The 20606-nt window shown below is 46.7% G+C and overlaps 1 protein-coding gene across 1 annotated transcript in view; it reads left to right on the forward strand.

The window, feature by feature from the left end:
* LOC149366801 (uncharacterized) overlaps nt 1-17425 on the forward strand; it is a 118118-nt gene extending 100693 nt beyond the window's left edge. The window contains exons 7-13 of the mRNA XM_089565819.1: nt 417-504; nt 1683-1807; nt 4445-4503; nt 11091-11172; nt 12908-12992; nt 13883-13955; nt 15771-17425. Coding sequence (XP_089421945.1) covers nt 417-504; nt 1683-1807; nt 4445-4503; nt 11091-11172; nt 12908-12992; nt 13883-13955; nt 15771-15931 — 673 coding nt within the window. The 3' untranslated portion in view covers nt 15932-17425. The remainder of the gene's footprint in view (nt 1-416; nt 505-1682; nt 1808-4444; nt 4504-11090; nt 11173-12907; nt 12993-13882; nt 13956-15770) is intronic.
* The last annotated feature ends 3181 nt before the right edge of the window (nt 17426-20606 follow it).

Raw genomic sequence — 20606 nt, forward strand, 5'->3', positions numbered from 1 at the left:
AACCATCTCTCTAGCTCGTTTATTCAGGACAAACTTTTTGGGCCATAAGAGCACTCAGCCTTGAAATGTTCCTCGGGGCATATTAGAATGCAAACATGTATTTGCCGTACCTTTTTTACTCTGCTGAGAGACAGTTCTTTCAAGCCGTACGAATACATCCTTCGCTGGCCCTTTACACAGAAGCATGAATCACTCTCGTTGTATGCTGTAGCCCAAAGCAGAAGGACGGAATATTTTCTTTTCCTCATAGGCGCTTAGCGCCTCTCATTCTGGAATAGTAATCGACGGCAGACAAGGCGAGTGTTTTTGTTTATATTTCGGTAAAGCCTTCTACCTTTTAGTGAAAATTTACCGTTAAAAACATCGTCAAAGCCTTTGGTTGCTTGTTTCATCCTGTGCTGTGCTGTTTCTTCCAGGATACCGGGCACCAGAGCTTGCTTCCTCTCAATGCTTGCCGTGCGCAAGCGCTTCCGACAGCACGGAATCGGGAGCTACTTGCTCAAGGTAATCACACTGGATGCATATTTAGCTGTTGCGCAGCCCTTAATTCATTTTGCAGGCCTATAAGATGAGACGGCACCAAGAGCAGAGATAAAGCTGAATTTTTCAGCCTGTTACTGACCCGCTGCTTCCTTCCTTCAAACTATCACTTGAATACCATCTTAGTCTATTGCTAACACAGTGCCTTCTTCTTGCTTTCAAGAGCAAGCGAAACAACAACCTGTCTTCAGAGGCATGCATGAAAGACCTCATTAAAGGCGTCAGCTAGACGAAAAAATTCGTACATAATTGAAAAATATAGAATGCAGTACTAACGTCACTAGTAATGTTTAAATTAATCCCACAAAGCGCGTTCTGCTTTGATAACGATATAGAAGGGTGTTGTAGAAAAGAAAATGCCTGTGTCCCGTGCGAACAAATTTAGGTGCGAAGCACTTCAGTGTGCAAAATAAAGCATACAGTGCGAAGCCCTGCTCGGCATACGGCGTAGCATAAAAGAAGTAGCCCATTGTTGTGACTACACGCCCAAGATACCTCGGATGCTGTAGTGGACAACCCCATTAATGCTGAAAGATGGCTAATATTGGATATAGTGGCCAAATTTTCCTTTCTGACTTATCGAGTCGCATGTAAAAGCAGATACTTTTAATGTCACCAATAAATAATATGATTTGCCGCCGGCATACGAAGTCCTAAACATGCAGTTAATAGCACCGCAAAGAGCGTCTAGCCAGTAGTAGATAAGCACATTATCTCAGTTAAACGCACAGACCACACTGGGCGTTCAAGAAAGAGCAAAGAATCCCACCCTTGTTCACTGAAAGGTTTTGGCGATCACATTCGAAGAAATTTGAACAGTTATTTGTCTTTAAAGTCGGAATGCTACTTGCAAATCAAAACATTATTAACTTCTTGGTGAGGTGAACTTTACTGTCACCCGCAAAAAAACCCTGCCATAGCGTCAGGGTATTTCCTGCTGGTTTTTACCGCATTGTGATGAGGTCGATGTTTTTGTTTAGAAACCTGCTAAGGAAAAAATTTCCATTTTAAAGTGATCCAGCATAATGAGACTACTTTAAGAAGCGGGTAAACAATGGAAAAGCCTGAAAGATGTATGGCTGCTTGTTGTCTCTCCCCGTTCCTTCCGATGCCTTCACTTTTGGCACGTGGGTCTACTGCAGCAAGTGAAAAACCCGTCAGTGGTCGGCCCGTATGACGCACTCCTGGTTAGAGCCCCGACCACAAGTCGTCGCTTCTTCCTCAAGCAAGGCTTCACCGACGACGTAATACTCGGCAGTAGGTTCAGGTAAGAGCCCATTCCAGCAAGCATGAACTGTTTTGTTCCTAGGGCCTCAGAAAGTGCTGTCCGCGCTCTAAAGCACGTGAAGTTCACGTTCGCCATCCAATGCATTGACGGAAGCCAACAGTCGTAGTACCTAAAGAAATCACTCATATCAGCGACTTCCCAGTTTGGCATCACCATTCTCCCTTCTTTATTCACCACAGATTGGCACGCACTATCTTGAGCGCCATATAAAGCATACAGGCATCAAAAATGCACTAGCAGCAAGGCCATGCGGAAGACAGTGGCATGTTTGCTAAAACTGCAACCAGGACTAAAAAGTTCACTAGTAAAAAAAACTGGTAATATTATATCGTAACATCGCTTCTAGGTACTCGACAAGGGAACTTACGAGCGCAATACAGTGCAGTGTTCTACCGAGCCTGTATTTCCTGAATCGATCCAAAACAGTGAGAACAGAGCTGTGCAAACAAAACTGAAAAGCCAAGTGTTAAGCTACGATCCAAGACCCGAAGCCATGTTTTAGTCGGCTTGATACACTTCCGCGACGAGTTCCGCATGCATAATGCATCGCGCACAATTTCGAGCCAGCTCTAAATCAGCCCTTGGAACTGGGCTACCAAGTGAGATTGCCGAACCGGGATAAATTAAAACCTGCGTTTTGTTTTATTGCGTTTCGCGCCTTTTCTGCGTAGAGCTCCATTTAAAACGCTTTACATTAAGCATTGCCTGCGTTACAGCGCTGAAACTAGGACACCACTGTTTTTTTTCTGTCTCATATGGTCGATTCGAAAACAATTTTGATATCCACTGCGCCGCTTTCACACTCCTGTATTTGTTCGCCCTATCCGTACAAAATCTCGAAATTATGAAAAAGAAGTTCTGAGGCACAGTTTATGAGGTTCACTCAGGGAAATAAAACATTAATAGGACAGAGATATATGTAAACAAACGACAGAAAACCAGTGTGTCGTGGAGCCTTTGACACTTTACGAAAGTTTTAATGGATACATTCGGAGGTACTAGATTCCAAGATCTAATCTCATGTATTTGTGTTTGTTCAGCACAAGTAAATTATGAAGTGTGTCGTGTCGGCAGGAAAAGTGAAAATATTGCCACACACTTTCAAATTTAAACTGATGCTTGCGCTTTGTTTGAAATAAATCACCCCATGCTCTGTCTGTTTTAAAAACCGGCTTCTTTCTGCGCATTAATGAATTCGTGATTACTCTGATTTCTGAACTAATGAGAGGAGCAATAAAAACGAAAGCGTGTGCGTAAAGGCACTAATAAATACTTTCAACAAAGTAGAAGCTTGGGCGAGTTGGTGATGATTCACTTGCCACATAGCGCTAAAGAGACACGGACACAGGGAGACACACAGGACGGGCGCTTCCGTCCTGTGTGTCTCCCTTGTGTCCGTGTCTTTTTAGCGCTATGTGGCAAGTGAACTTTCAACAAACGACAAACTCATCCTTTCCACAAATAATTTTAAAGGGCGCATGAGCGCTGCATTTTAACACCAGTTGCCGTTATATTATTCTCGCAAAAATAAGCACACAGTTGGGCTTTCCGGTTTTCTAGGTGCTATAGAAAATGAGGCTAAGAATCATCCCATGCACTAAATGGATCCTCAAGCACAGACATAAGTGCCGATGTGTGAGGTGTGTGCATTGGCTTTCAGCTCTGCAATAAAAACCATTCATGGCTGCAATTTAACGTGCACGAACAGAATTCTGGCACTAAAATTTTATGAATGCGTTTGTGCAACTCTTGTAATGCGTTTGTAAATTTGGTAATGCGTGAGAAAAGCACGCCTCCTGCGTTACTGGTGTAAACGATGGAGATAAGGGTTAGAAGGCTTACGTATAGCGCAGAAAGTTTAAGAGAACAAAAACAAAAATCCTTAAAAGAAAAAAAAAATCTGCCTTTTAGGTACAATGTTGTTTCAAACATGGGCAAATCTCTTCGCCTGTCACTGAAACACCGAAGCTGAAGCCTATCGCGTGCTGTACCGAAGAGAGTTCCAAGGAAGAAAAAAAAACGCAGTAGTATGCAGCCGCGACCAGGAGAGATATACGATAACACATGAAGCGGGCCCAGGAACGCTCGAAGATACGCAGTCGCCAGTGGTCGTTTGACGTTGCTTAATGACTTGAAATTGTGCCATTTAAAGCGACACCGAGAACTTACTGACGTTCTTATTTATTCATAGATTACCTCTTTTCGATCGTAACGTGAGCTTCATCCCCGAAAGCGGAGCTTTTATAAAGCGAAAAAAAAATAGTTAACGCTGTTGCTATCATGAGCCGATTTGGCAAATAAACTACAGTGCTTCGACGCAGAATTTCGGCTTCGGTTTCAAGAGACTAACACACATTACTATCCAATTCAACATGGAGGTCACAGGCTCTTTTTCGGTACATACATAAGCAGTTCTCCGAAAAATTTTAAGACTATATTTTCGAAAAAATAAATGCGTATTTTGATGCGACAAGGGCGTCAACATGTCCGCAAAGAGCAATACAAACGGATTTTATTTAGAACAATAATTAGTACGAGTGGTTTTTAAGGTTCATTTAAGGGACTGCGAGATGTAATCAGTTTGCCAATTAATTTTGCTGTGAAACTCTTTCTCAGGGATGGGGACGAAGCTGAGTACGATGGCACCCTGCTCTGCTACTTGCCTCCTTTCGATGGTGAGCCCATATTTTGTTTCTGAATACTGAGCTTTCCAGAGTGTTTTCTCCGAAGGATGCCTCTTCATCTACGCGCACTGTACGTAGCTTCATACGCACCGTTCAGTTTTTCACAACACTGAAATGTTTGCAACTTAGCCGCTTCCATTTGGCGCTGAACCTTTTTTGCAACACAACTGTGCTCCATTGCATTGGAGTGGATATTTGGGCTCGCGCATTGATTCATCGTAGATCCTGAAGTTTGCAATTCTGTAAGAAGACAAGCTGGTATTAGATTCGAATCTTTCATGAATGCTTTGATGCTAATTGAAATTGTAGAAGTCCACTACGTTACAAAAGTCCACTAGGTTGGACTTTCTTCGTACTGTCTCAGTCGCGCCGTGTCTTCACCTAATGATCTGCTACGTTATTTCTTCTGTTACATTATCAATGTTTCAAAGTATTTATTCATTGATCTGTGGGAGTGAACAGTCGCTATATTACAGGCAGTTCATGAAATACTTTTTAGTCCCAGACTACTCTGGATGTGTTGGAAAACAAAAAGTAACGACTGGCTCAGACAATCTACAATTACAGGTTTTAAAAGAACAGTGCAGAAGTTTCAGAAAATCTCCATCTTTATACCTCTGTGATAGCAAGCAATTTTTCCTCATTAAAGGAGCACTTTCTCGTAGTGCGTGCTAGGCTAATGAACTGTCCTTTGTAATCCGCTCCATGAGTTTAAAGCTGCGAAGGAAGCTCCTTTCGGAAACTAAGTTGTGCTTCTTAAGCTTCTTTCATTCCCCATTGGCAGAGTAGAGCTACGCCGTCATATTGACGGTAATAAATGTGACCGGCTTTAATTACTAATTAAAAATATATCATCCTCACTTAAAATTGATTTTTGTATATATTGTAGCGTGCAACGCCAAAAAGAACACCCGCGCAGAGACGAAAAACCTTCGGCGGTCCCCTAGTGGTTCGAGCGCGCGCGAGAGAGCCAACTAACTTCTTCCTCTTCTAGCGCATGCGCTACTTCTGTCTCTTCTTCGAATGCATGTATCACTCCCCCCTCTTCTGCAGCATCGACACGATGCGGCTGGGAGTGAAAAGTCAGCGAAAGGGTAGAACACAGCTGCAGTGGACCGCAGTTCAGTCAGGTAGCCGGTCGTGGTAAGGCTTCATGCGAACAACGTGTACGACTTCAGTTCGGTGCGACCGGCGCGATGAACAAGCTGTCGGGGCGGGAGCAACTGCATAAGTCACATCACTGATGCGGCGCACTACTTCGTAAGGGCCGAAGTATCGGCGCAGCAGCTTTTCAGAGAGCCCGCGGCGACGAACAGGTATCCAAATCCACACAAGGTCGCCGGGAGCATAACTGACGAAACGGCGTCCACAGTTGTACTTAGTGGCGTCAGCCTCCTCTTGACGGTGGATGCGCAGGCGGGCCAGTTGACGCGCTTCTTCAGCACGCTGAACGAAGGTATCTACGTCGATGTCAGCGTCAGAGTCGCAGTAAGGGTCGACGGTCAACATAGCATCCAACGGAGTGGTCACCTGGCGACCGAAGACAAGCTGAAAGGGGGTCAGTCGGGTTGTTTCCTGCAGGGCGGTGTTGTACGCAAACGTTACGTACGGCAGAATGGCGTCCCAAGTTCGATGCTCGACGTCAACGTACATTGATAGCATGTCGGCTAGTGTGCGGTTGAGTCGCTCTACCAACCCGTTTGTCTGCGGGTGATACGCCGTAGCACGTCGGTGGCTCGTGTGCGTCAGAGTCATCACGGACTGGGTTAAGCGGGCCGTGAAAGCAGTTCCCCGGTCAGTAACAACAACGGCGGGTGCTCCATGACGCAAGACAATGTTGTGGACGAAGAACTGCGCCACTTCAGCAGCAGTGCCTTTGGCAAGAGACGTGGTCTCAGCGTACCGTGTGAGGTAGTCAGTCGCAACGACTATCCAACGCTTTCCAGACGAAGACTTCGGAAATGGGCCAAGGAGGTCCATGCCCACTTGATGGAAAGGGGTCTTCGGTGGATCGACGGGGTGAAGAAATCCGGCCGGTTTCAATGGAGGAGTCTTCCGACGTTGGCATTCACGGCATGTTTTGACGTAGGCCCGCACCGATGGGAGTAACCTGGGCCAATAATACTTTTGTCTAATCCGCGCGAGTGTACGGCTGACTCCAAGGTGGCCGGCGGATGGTGCATCATGACAGGCACTCAAGATCTCAGACCGCAGCTGTGATGGTACGACAAGTAGGAACACTTCTTCGCTGTTGGCAAAGTTGCGCTTGTAGAGAACACCAGACCGTAAAGTGAAGGTGTGAAGCCCTCGAAGAAAAACACACGGAATGGGAGCTTCACTGCCTTCGAGGTAATCGATGAGCGGCGCCAACTCCGTGTCCGCCCTCTGAAGCTGCGCCATTTGGGTGGTACTAACAGAGCCCAGGAAAGGAAAATCATCGGTGGTTTTTTCGGTATTGATTGGGATAGGCGCGCGCGACAGACAATCCGCATCCTGATGCTTGCGGCCAGACTTGTAAACTACTGTTAAGTCGTATTCTTGCAAGCGTAAGCTCCATCTAGCCAAGCGTCCTGAGGGGTCTTTGAGGCTCGCCAGCCAGCATAAGGAGTGGTGGTCGCTTACCACACGGAAGGGTCGTCCGTAGAGGTACGGTCGGAACTTGCAGATGGCCCATATCACTGCAAGACATTCTTTCTCCGTCGTAGAATAATTGGTCTCGGAGCGCGTAAGTGTCCGACTAGCATAACTGATGACCCGTTCTGCACCGTCTTGCCACTGGATCAGTACTGAACCAAGGCCAACATTGCTGGCGTCAGTGTGGATGTCCGTGGCAGCATGCTCGTCGAAATGGCCGAGTATCGGAGTGCTTTGCAGACGGCTGCGAAGCTCGACAAATGCAGCCTCTTCGTCGGTCCCCCAGAGGAAGGGCGTGTCGTCACGGGTCAGTGCGTTCAGCGGTTCCGCGATTTTCGAGGAATCTTGAATAAAGCGCCTATAATAGGAGCACAGGCCTAAAAACCGGCGAACGGCCTTCTTGTCAGTTGGGCGTGGAAAACCTGAGACGGCAGCGGTCTTGTCAGGGTCCGGGCGAACACCTTGTGCGCTGACAACGTGACCAAGAAAGCGAAGTTCCTCAAAGCCAAAATGGCATTTCTCGGCTTTGATGGTGAGTTGCGCGGATTTGAGCGCTTGTAGCACAATGCGCAACCGCTCCAAGTGTTGGTCAAAGGTGGGCGAAAATATAACGACATCGTCCAGGTACACCAGGCAGGACTGCCATTTCAAGCCGGAGAGGACAGTGTCCATCATGCGTTGGAAAGTAACCGGTGCTGAGCACAGACCAAATGGGAGCACTTTAAACTCATAGAGGCCGTCAGGCGTCACGAAAGCCGTCTTCTCTCGGTCTCTCTCGTCCACTTCGATTTGCCAGTACCCGCTTTTAAGATCCAATGACGAGAAGTATCTGGCGTTCCGCAATCGGTCGAGCGCGTCATCTATCCTGGGCAGCGGGTAAACGCCCTTTTTGGTCACGCTGTTAAGTTTCCTGTAGTCCACGCAGAAACGCAGAGTATTGTCCTTCTTTTTGACAAGAACCACAGGCGATGCCCACGGACTGGTGGACGGCTGAATGACATCGTCTGCAAGCATCTCGGCAACCTGATTCTGAATGGCTTCTCTCTCCACCGGGGAAACACGATATGGGCGCTGGCAGACGGGTCGCGTAGTCTCGTCAGTGATGATACGATGCTTGGCGAGTGGAGTTCGGCCGACCTTCGAGCACGTAGCGAAACAGTCCGCAAATTCTGCCAAGAGGGCCGACAGAAGATCCCTCTGAACCTACGGCAAGGCAGGATTTATTCTGACTGACTGAAGAACGTGATGTGGGCCAGCATACTCCGGAGAGGGTCCTCCCACGGTGCACAAACCTGGAACCTCAGCAACGTCGTGGAGGAAGGCAATAGCCATGCCTTTGGCCAGGTGCTGATATTCGTTGGCAAAGTTAGTCAGGAGGACGTGGGTGCGGCCGTCACGTAGTTGGACGAGACCTCTTGCAACGGCAAGTCCCCGCTTAAGCAGCAGTGGACTATGGCTGTCCGCTAGGCCCTCGTAGTCATGAAAGAGGTCGTTCCGCACGAGCACCAGAACACTGCACCGCGGCGGCACCGTGACGTCGTTCTCGACAATGCGCAGAGCGTTGCTGCAGGGATCGCGGGAGTCAAAGCGCGCCACGGCCTGTTTGGTCGAGAACGTGACACGTGCCTCCTGAAAGTCAATCACAGCGCCGTTCGACTGCAGGAAGTCGATCCCCAGAATCAAGTCTCTGGAACACTCGGGGAGTACGACAAATTCACCAACGTACGTAAAACCACTAATCCCAACTCTAGCCGTGCACTTGCCCACAGGGGAAATTAGGTGGCCACCAGCGGTGCGAATGGGGGTCCCCGTCCACGGTGTCAGAACCTTCTTAAGTTCTCCAGCGAAGGCACGGCTCATAACAGAGTAATCAGCACCGGTATCGAGCAGCGCGGTAATGTCAGTGCCATCAATTGTCACACGCAAATCGGATGCAGCGTATCTGATGCTGTCGCTGCCTCTCTCTGTCCGGGTATCGTCGGCTCGAGGGTTCCGCGATGGAGGATCTTGACACGTCCCGACGTCAGCGGCCTTGCCTCCAGAGGTCGCTGGTGTTAGTTTTCCCGACGCGGACTCGGCGAGCGACGGCCAGCAGAGCTACTCTGGCGGCCAGGGCTGGAAGAGCGATAACGGAGAGGCGAAGAGGAACGGGACTCGCGCCTTCCAGAGTAGGCAGGGTTCTGGCGTGCCCAGAGATGCTGTGCAATCTCATGCGGTCGTTCGCCGTTCTGAGGGCAGGGTGCGTCGGGATGGAAACCGCGAAGGCCCACTTGGCGGTACGGACAGGCGCGGTAGAGGTGACCAGGCTCCCCACAGTGGTAGCAGAGAGGCCTGCGGTCCGGTGTACGCCACAAATCCGACTTGCGAGGGGGTGGCCCAGCTCTAGCAGATGCGGTTGCAGAATACGTGGCGATGTTACTCACGGAGGTCGACGGGGTCACACCGTAGCCAGGCACGCTTGCGTGACATGTGCCGATGTTGCTCACGGCAGGCGTTGGGGTAATGGGACCGTAGCCTGTCGTGCGACGTACAACAGATGCGTACGTGGGTCGGTCATCGAACCGGGATGGCGCTTCGGGGACAGGAGGTGCCTGCGCAGCCTGTCGCACCTTGTCCCTGAGAACTTCGGACAGCGCTGCCAGCGGCGCAGGTGCAACCAGAGGCAGATGGATCCGTTGCAGTTCCTCCCGGACAACGGAGCGAATTAGTTCACGCAAGGTGTCTGCACTGCCGCCGAGACACGACGAAAAGCCTTCGGGCACCATGCAGTTGATGTCCTGGTTGTACTGGCGGGCCCGTTGTTGCAGCGTCGTCTCCATCGTGGTCGCCTCGGTTAGAAATTCCGCCACCGTGCGGGGTGGGCTGCGCACGAGGCCCGCGAACAGCTCCTGCCTAACCCCACGCATGAGATGGCGCAGCTTCTTCTCCTCTGTCATGTTGGGGTCGGCGCGCTTGAAAAGACGGGCCATGTCTTCGGTGTACATGCGCACGCTTTCGTTCGTGCGCTGATTTCGGGAGTGCAGCGCAGCTTCGGCCTTCTCCCGGCGGTCAGCGTTGGGGAACGTAGCCAGGAGACTCCGGCGAAACGTCTCCCAGGTGGGAAGTGTAGCCTCGTGGTTTTCAAACCACGTCCGAGCAGACTCTTCCAGGGCAAAGTAGACGTTATTCAGCTTGCGCTCGTCGCACCAGCCGTTGTAGCGTGCGACCCGCTCGAACGTCTCCAGCCAGTCCTCAGCGTCTTCGAACACGTCACCGTGAAAAGATGGCGGTGTTCGCGGTGGGTGGCAAAGGATCGGCGCCAGGGGCCTGGTGTCAGCGGCCATGGCAGTTGGACTCGACGGTAGAGGCTGGATCGGCGGCTGGGTCCTGGTGTCAGTGGCCATGTCAGTTGGACTCGGCGGTCGAGGCTGCGTCGTCCTTGTTGGCGGGGGAAGGGGCCCAAATTCAGGCGACTCTCCGCGGAGACGGCGGCTGGGTCGCTGGTGAACCGGTGTGAGGTCCGTAGTGACGCTGTACGGAGTTTTCAGGTCGGGAAGCGTACCCCGCACCTCCACCAAACTGTAGCGTGCAACGCCAAAAAGAACACCCGCGCAGAGACGAAAAACCTGCGGCGGTCCCCTAGTGGTTCGAGCGCGCGCGAGAGAGCCAACTATCTTCTTCCTCTTCTAGCGCATGCGCTACTTCTGTCTCTTCTTCGAATGCATGTATCAATATCTATCTTCAACTCTGCACCCACGCTTAGCATGCATATGTCAGATGAGGATGAACCGCTCCCTCAAAAAAGAAACAGAAAAATTGAAGATTTTCATATCTTCATTGAAAAAAATTGTGACCACATATTTATCTTTCTTACCGCTATTCAAGTTCACTTGGAACACATCAAATCATCTACAAGTTTTTGCTGCTCATGAACCCCAATCGGCCGATGCTTCCGTTGCCTACAGGAAACTACCCATCCCTCCCTGGCACTCCGGAGTGGAACCGCCCGGAGGCCTTGGCTGCTATGGAGGAAGAAGTTGAACGATGGTAAGAGAGGAGGGCAAGGATGAATTGAAGCGCCCTTTTAATGTCTGAGCATAGAACTGTAAAAAAAACCACACTCGCTGCCTGAGTTCGGCTTCTTATCTTGATTTTTAACTAAAACTTCTCAAGAATTGTTCAACCAACTGCCTGCGTTCGTCGATATTACGGCAGATATTTGATACGAAAAAGTGAAAATGAATGCCAATCTTAAAAAGCCGCTCCAAAGGATTCTGTAATGCAATAGGACTATGCCGGAAGATGGCCGCGATAAGATGTCGCACTTGTCTGGTGGTGGATTAGTTGACCCGAGCCAACTTACCCAGAATGATCTCCTCCGCATATTGCACATTCCTTAGGGCTTCATTTGTTTTTCTGGGCTCATTCTGGATAGTGCTACCGTTGCCAGTGAAGCACTTGTTAGAATTTTGGGTGTCAAAATTATGCAATGCCACCGATGCTTTAAGCTTAGATTCCATCGCAATGCTACTGCTTGTGGCATGTTTCATCCCCTACTGATTCGATGAGCTGAAGGTGTCAAACAACGATTGCAGGCTTGATCCAAATAAGCATGTGATTAAAGCGTTTTTGTTTAGACGTAAGGGCGCTTTCCTATAAGCTCTAAGACTTGGAGAAGGTTATTTAAAGCAACGAAGTTCTCCATGTTTTCACTGTATATATTGAGAAAATTTTCCCTTCGAAGTGTCACTAGAAGTATGAGTGTTACGGCTGTATTGCGTTACATTGCTGCTATTCGAGAGCAGAATAATAAATATGAAGCTCGAAAAAGGGCAGCGAGACAAAAATATTTACAGCTCTGAAGAACGCAGTTTTCAATTCAGTTCGGCTCACAGCCAAGGCATATAGATTTTATGAATTAAGATGTTCAAGGGTGATAAACTTGGGATGGAAACAATATTTTGAAGTACGCTGTTTCTGAGGCCTTAAGTTCGGCTAGACCGGAAAATACGTAAGAAGGCGAAAACATAACTAAAACTTTCAGCCATACTGCATATAATGCTAGAGAGATCTGCGCTAGATCCGAAGAGGTAGCAATGACAATCATTAACAGCTTAGCGTGAAAACGTAACACTTTCCTCCATATTGCATGTACAGTTAGATACGCGTTAAAGATGAAGCGCAAGTAGGCAAAAAATATAGTTTATAAAAATGTTTAGTACAAAATAAAATATAACTGAGACAGTTGAAACATGAATTTAAACGTCAGCGGAGTGTTTTTGGTTACAGTACACCATCCATGCACAGCGTCATGCAGTCAGTGGTTGTTGGCTTTTGCACAAACGGCTGTTCCGAAGTTAACATTCGTGAAGTCCTTGACTCGCACAGAAGTTTTGTGCTCACACTTCTCTTGCTTGCCATATCTGTTTCTATATTTTTTTATTCACACGTTTGCACTTCCTTGTGAAAATGGAAGCTTGCATGGAGCACACTGTCATCTTAATTTTGTCATTCTACCTAACGTATGCTCTAGACCGCTGTTTACACTATTAATACCAAATAGCCTGCAAGTAGCGTTCGCATAGCTTCAGAGTTTCTTAGCTTTCCCTGTTATCTTTGCTTAGTCGCAGAAGCTTTTAGTGCCCCTTCCTTTACTTCCTATCATAAATCATTACGCCAAATGTAAATGCGCCATGACTTTGAAGCGTGCCTTTTACATTGGCTTTGCTGATGGCGAAGAGGTGGCCGGATCTGAAACCTGGGCTCGACTTCTCACACGCAGGAAGCAAAAGAGCCTGGAGTCCTATCAGTGCCAGGTTACGTGCCTCGTCAGGCTCAGGCACGAGGTGCACCGGCTCCATGCACTGGTGAGTGATTCCCGAGACCTGCTGCCTCGCCCACTTCAACCTTTCAAGTGTGCTTCTTCGTGCGCGGGCTGAAAAGCTGGCGTATCGTTTCGTGCTGTCATCACAAACGTGCTTTTCTTATACGTGCGATACTTACCTGCCTAAAATTACGGCGGGGAGGCTCTTACGAAGCCGAAGCCGTACATCTGAACCTGCACTTTGTAGACGTGGCAAGGAATCCTTTCTACGAACGGGTAATTTCTGGGTCTCAGAGCAACTTGCGCTCTTTGGTTTTCGAGCTTGGCTTCAGAAGCATCACGGCTTGCATTGCTTTATTCGCTATGTATGGCGTCCAAAGCACAAATCATGAAGAGTCGTGATCACGGTTTGAACCTGTCGTAATCAAGCCAAAGGTAACGAAACAACACCTTCCGCTTTCAGTGCTTAACCGAGCGCATACTTGGGGACCTTGCATTTCTTGTCGGCACTTCCGTGAAAAGGATAGTGCTTATTTTTTTTTAAGCCCAAATTCTCATCTCAGCGCTACTCTTTTAGAGAGGAAAGGCATGAAGTTCTCAAAGGGCATTTCTTAAGTGTGCGTACCGACTTTTTGAGGGGCGGCAAGAATTGAGTCCCATTCGGGTTTTTTCAGCAGCACGACCTTACATTGGGAATGCTTGTCTGATATATTCGGCTGCCAGTACTTGTGGGTACTAAGGACCACATGCTTGAATGAACACATTTAATTTAAACAAATCAGAGGGTTTTTCTCATACTTGATCAAATAACCTTTTTCTAGCTCTCTCTACGTACTATAGTTCCAGCGCCTTTATATTCTCACTACGCACACAACAAAAAAACATGAGACACACTTACCCGAAGATTCACAAGCAATGTGTTCCTTTTTTCAGCTCCAGGAGCAGGAGCATGCGATGCAGGCCCTGAGAAAAGAAAACGGTAGGCTGCAGTCAAGGTTGTCTCGAGGTGGGTTGTAGAATCTTTCTAACCTTACTGTTGCCAGTGTGTTTTTCGAATCAGTATCGACACTATAACAAGCATCGCCAGTGCTTTGCTTGGAGACGCTAGCGAAGCGATACACTCAATAATAAATTCTGAAGTATTCTTAATTCTCGAGAAGCACCAAATGAATCATTATACCTGAATCTACCACACTACTCGCTAATGACTTGACAACAGATTTCAAGCTTCATTAATTTTTTAAATTTGGCATGGTTGGTACGGAGTTCCGCAATGATGTGTGCGCGTACTTTTGGGTGAAGATGAGTATCCGTTTATAAATGTATTTCGCATGCTTATAACGTAGTGCAGCGATATAAACTTAGGTATAGGCATGTAAGCGGACTACCAAGTGGGCGTCATCCTACTTGGCGTGGCGACTTTATATCGACTTCACACAAGGGCTTGTTCACACAAGGGCTTGTTCAAAGTGTATCAGACTTCAACCGCACTTCCTTTTCATTTGCTTTCTTGAATCCACAGTCACTCGTGCCTTACCCGTTATAACAAACGAGGCAATGAAATAAGCAAACAACATGCCTGGGCTAGCGTAGAGCACTTCCAGTCTTTATGCACAGCTGAATTTGTTTGCACCCCTAAACAAGCCTAGGAATTCTGCCATAGATATTCTGTTTGATGGTAAAGGAATAGCTCAAGTCAAAGCCCAGAAATTTTTAGGTGTGTGGTTTGAGGAAAGCTTATCATGGAATTCTCATGTCAACAGCCTCATAGCTGACCTTAGTAAAACAATTGGCTGTTTCTTTAAGATTTTCCCACTCATCCCTCAATGGTTACGGACTGTTCTTTATTACTCACTCTTTTATTCCAAGCTTTCCTACTGTGCTTTAGTCTGGGGTACTACTACAAGTCACAACTACACAAGATTAATTAGCCTGCAAAAAAAAAGTGTTAAGAATGTTTGAGCAATATCACGGCCCACCGGAATTACTGCGTACAAGACCGCTTTTCTGAAATATAAAATGTTAAAGGCCAATCAAGTTTATTATTTCAAATTATTTCAGTACATAAAAAAAGCGAAGCTTTACAGTGTACGAAACTCTAGTGCAGCTCCTGCATACTCACTTCGTAGGGAAACATTACGGCCACCCAAAGTAAGGACGAATTATGGGCGACAACTTATTGAATATCAAACAGCTAACCTTCTGAACAAAATACAAGAATTAACAGATCTGAGTGCTAATGTCTCTAAGAACACGCTTAAAGCTCTGCTGCTCGAAAATAACTTAGAATTCAATTAATCTGCGATGTTTTTGTCCATAGTTTCATTTTCTGGGAGTGCATTATCGTTTTGAACCTTGCTGTTGCTATTATGATTGCTATGTGTTGCTATTATGATTTTGCTATCATGTTGCTAAACTTGCAACAACCATGTTTCAGAATTGTGTACTTGCTTGTGCTTCTTTGTACTAAGTATTCTGTGTTGGTATGCACGGTCTATTGTTTGCTACATACGCGTTTTTTTTTCCTTTTTTTTTTCTCGCATAATTTATTTACCCTTTTTTTCCCTCAGTGCTGTGACTTTTTTCTTATTTCCCCCCGAAGACCTTGGTGTGGAACTTTTTGTGTAAAACTATGTTAAATGTCTGTTTGTGCCAAACTGTATGCGGGGCAAGAGCCATCGTCAGGCGTTCCGCCTTTTGCTCTTGCTCCTCTTTCTGTATCAGAAAGGAAACAAATAAATCAAATCAAATCAAATCAAATGTACGTGTCTGCCCGAGTACTGTACACGCTAATAACAAAGATTGATGCTCGTTTACGCAGCGGAAAAGAAGTCTGCCAGGTCTCTGATCGAAACCCTGGAAAAAGAAGCGGCCGACTTCGAGCGCCTCTGCAACCTGGGACAGGCGCTGCAGCAACCCCCCAGCGCAGCCACAAACGCGCTGCTTGAGTCCAGGACCAAGCTGCGCGCAGGGTGTCGTTGAAGAGGAAGCCGCCAGCGACTGCAGTGTGACGATATCCGCATAGCGCAACGTGATGTCTTGTAGCTCTGGGTGGGAGAGCGCAACGAGTCTTAGATTGACGTTACCCTGCAGAACATTTCTTATTTTCTCAGGCAGCACTTGATGTGATCCATCCTGCGGCTCGGTTCCTGCAGCGTTTCTGATCCACTAGGCTCTTTGAGCGGCAGGATGCGCATAGTCTATTTTGGGATATCTGGAGGAAGTAATACGAAAAGTGAGAACAGTTCATCCCACGGTCAGTGGAGTTAAAGATGGTGTCAGCGTCTCTGCGAGGCTTACAGAATATTCCTGGCATGCATGGAAACCTTTGCCGTGTTTCAAACAGCAGTGAGGAAGTATATATATTAGAGGCTTGTTCTAAGAAGTTCAGTAAATTGAAGTCGTATGGTTGGACGAAAATGGTGGCGACAGCAGTGCTGACCTGTTGATGCAGGTCACGATGAAGGGACTGCATTCCTAATGAGTCACAAAAACATGTTCGATACACAGCCATACAATGAAAAAAACTGTTCGCGAACGTCATATTTGATTGTGCTGTAATGAAATATAGCCTCGCAGAACACCATGCACAGCGAAGTGCCACAGAAATTCGTTGATGCTGGCACCCACTATTATTGGAGTATTGTGGCGGGGTATTGAGCCGTAGAAAAACATGTTAACGTATATCAGAAATGCAAACTTCTCACTTACATACCACATCAGAACGGAACACACGAATTAGCGGTTGAAATGTGATGCCGATCAGGGATACACGTTAAATATGTTATTATTCGCAAACATTTTTCATTACCTTTCGGGCAAAGCCTTCATGAAATGAAGGAATGGTGGCTCGGTGAAGTTAAATGAGTACAGCTTTTGGAGTTGTTTTCAGCAGAAGCTCTATTCAGTCGGCTCAGTTACCCTCTTCACACAAACCACGGCCCACGCCAGGCTATCCCAGTTAGTGCTTACTGAAATTTCCCCCCGCGTTGAAGAGGTATGTGGTTTGTTTCTAACGTTTAAGAGGAGAAAAGCTGGATGAATTTTATGCACACAATTTCTGTTATAAATAAGTCTTGATTCTTTATTGCCAGGAGATTGGGCAGTAAACCTGAAGAATACTGGAACAACGCGTGAGATAGCAACGATGTTCAAGAATAACTTTTTCTCTCCTTGATAATGTTGCTCTTCCCAGTGCTGTTACTCTGAGAACACCGTTCATGCATGTGCACCTCCCGCTCACCAACTTCACAAACTTTCTGTAATGCTTCCAAATCGTGTTGAAATGTCAAGGGCTTCTCTTGTAATGTTTCGGGAGTGCTACTGCCTTTTCGGCACCAGAATCAAACCTGAGGGCATGTTCCAGCGTGAGAAAAAGAAAGGTATTTTTTACGCTTCTACAAGTCCAATGCGCATGTCTATAACAAGCATATAACAGAAAACTTGGCTATTCGGTGTATAAACGACTAATGCCGGCTGAAGGACTTTAAGACACAATATGTTCCTAATTCAGGCACTCTAGATCCTATAGTCGGATACAACTTAAGTGTGCAGTGAAGCTCCGCCCACATTCAGCCTCCGCGCACAAAATTCCTCCTCGACAAGAAAGTAGTCTGCTGCTTAAACGTTTCTTGTTACCTAAACAAAAAGCTTATCACAATAATAAAATTATGAGCTCTAGAACTTTGAGACGTGGATTGTTCGATACAGTCAAACATTAAAACGCTGATTTCGTTTACAGTCGCGATTGGCCAGCGGAGTAATACAGGACGCCGCAGACCGCGGCCCAGTGTGAGCAACTGCTGTTTTTTAGGTTGTATCCGACTAGAGTGCATCTAAAATTGAACGTACTTTTGAGAAATCAACCACGAACTAGATTACCCGGATGGAAGTATAAATGGAGCCTGAGTCTACAAATCAAAATGTTTTGACAACAGACCTGTGTGATTAAGTGCAGTCGTAAAGGGCAGCGGTTAACAAGGTACCCACTCTAGGCAAGAGTGAACGAGGACGCTTGTTGGGAAGCAGGGGGCAGATGAAGTACTTTTTCTTGAAATAATATGGTCACGAGCAGAAGGCTGGCAAGGGCTACATGTTAGGAGGATACGAAGAGCGGTGAAGTGTGTTGATCAGAAAAGGATGTCAAACAAAAATCGCTAACAAAATCATCAGCGAATGCCGCTAATTAAAGGTCGCGAAGCATCAGTGGACAGAGAGTTTCTACGAGCTGTATTTTGACCATAACCAGTGGCTAAATGCCATCAAGAGAACGACTTCAAATCCTGGCGCACCATTTAGAAGCACAACACCCAATAGACCAAAAATATGCGGCTTCAAGACCTCTAAAAACCACCCAGCAGATCCTCGCCCACTCTTACACAGTCTCATTTACGCACCCTTTGTTAGTGAAGCAGGTTTTTAATCTCATTCATGGTAGTGTCTGCTGGCTTTCTGAGTGTTAGGAAAGCTAATAACGTTTTCACGCAGGTGCATGACGAATGGAGCGTAAGAGCTCGGTATCATTCTGTTACCGATATTTTAAAATACGAGTTCCGGCTTATTATATCACCCGCAAAGTCGCTCTCCATATTTTTTTGTGTATTTAACTTTCGTTTGATGTCCAAATTATTTATCTGCAGCAGCTTTGTTGCTGTACTAGAATATGTAACAAGGTCATTGTGGAAAAAGAGAATTCAGACTCAGTCCAGCCAAATGGATTTACGATCTGATTAATAAGAGCTCTAACGCGGCCACAGAGGAAAGGAAAACGGCTGCAGGTCTTAAAGCACTTCCGGAGTGCAAACTAAACACCTCTTCTGGTTGCTCGCTCCTGCCACTTGAACCTGTTAGTCTGTGAGAAGGCCTTCCAGTGATTATCAAAATGCTGGTGCGGGTAATTTAAGCGAAGAATACGCTTCAGACATTTCATAACCTTCTTCGATCATATCATCGTCAAGGAGCTGTCGAGCACATCCCGTGCACACGTTCCGGCCGTCCAAATTTATGCCATTCATCGTTACGTGTTCCTTGTCCGAGGCTTTTCGTCAGAACACGGCTAGTCTCACAGCAACTTGTGTACTAGGTCTAAGTACCTCTGATGAATACAGGCAACCCTTTAAAATCACGTTTTTTTTTCTTTTGTAAGCTGTGCCTTCCACATGTCTACCTGCTTTGTGAACATCACATTTAAGCACAAAACGAAAGCTTCTGCAACCAAAGAAGCTAGTTAATGCTAAACCAGTGTCCGGGTATGAGTCTCATTTTTTAAGAACACAGTTTTTCTTTTCGATATCAATTGAAAATATCAGTTGAGCAACAAATATCTCCATACTTCCCCGTGAATGCTCGTCTATATCATTATTCGTACCGTGAAAAAGCACCGAGAAAACTTTTTTTTGGGCGGAGTCCATGCATAACCTCGGTCCCTGTGTAAAGCCATTCTTATTTCCCCGTTTCTTATTTCCTTATTTCCCCGTCCTGCTCTGCAGAATATCCGGCATAGTCATAGTCGACGTTCTCGGCTTTGTGAGTGAGAAATTCGTCGAGAAGCAAACTATGCGTGTCACCTAGGCCTCCTGACCGTGCGACGTCATCAGAACCTGCCACCCGGATATTCAGTAAAATGTCCACCTTGGCAGGTGGCAGTTGAAATAATGTTTGGTCACTCTAGAATAGAAGAGCAACTCGGGCCGCACAAGCTCCACCCGGTGACAGCACATTCTATCGCAGGGCAGTGGAGCATCGCTAAACCGCTGCTCCACTCATCCAGGATTCGTATGAAAACTCTCATGAGCCTATGAATGTTAATTCTAAAATGACCAATTCTGCATGTATGGCCTTTAACTCAATAACGCTCTGGCATTATACCCTTAAGACGGAGATTAAGTGTCGCCTCCAATTTTTCTTTTCCATTTGATATTTTAAATGTTTATTACTTTTTAACAAGCATATTTTTACTATACTCTGCATTTTATTAGGCTGGACGTTAGACTCGTAGTCGTTACCATGCCTAATCCTCAGGAACACTCATATCACACTGTTGGCCCTCATAGTCACCTTACTCTGCGAAAGAGTACCTTACGTAAGTCCAAGGCTCATACTTGTTTCATTTGCGAAGTGTTGTTATACTAGCTCGGCTAGGTTCTAGTCTAGATGGCTTGGTGTTAGCGGATAGTGAGGCACTTATGGTTGCACGATATAATAAGATATAGTTGCTAGCTATGAAAGTTGTTGAATAGCCTTCGACGCCGCTGGTTACGGAGGCGTCTGAGCAGACCTGACCACGGCATACGTGGCAAACGTTCGATCATTGATTCATTGAATATAACTAGCGTGTTCTTCGGGAGTCCAGAATAATTTAGAACACCTGGAGTTCTTTAATGCTCGCAGACATCTCCCAACACACCTGAGTTTTTGTATTTGAACTCCACCAAAATACGGTCGCCATAGCCAGGATCAACTCGCCGACCTAGGGATCGTTAGCTGAACGTCAAAGCCACTGAGTCATCACAGAGAGTTTAAAATTAAGAGCACACATTGTGTCCTTAACTATTGAATGAAGCACAGATATAACAGTGCTTTTAAGCGCATGTTTTGCGCTAACCGCTTCATTAAACCCTCATAAGTATCCTATTAGAATCGCATTCCGTTTTATAAA

This window comes from Amblyomma mixtum, chromosome 1, assembly GCF_055824585.1.
Source record: "Amblyomma mixtum isolate Tamu chromosome 1, ASM5582458v1, whole genome shotgun sequence".
NCBI classification, from domain to species: domain Eukaryota; kingdom Metazoa; phylum Arthropoda; class Arachnida; order Ixodida; family Ixodidae; genus Amblyomma; species Amblyomma mixtum.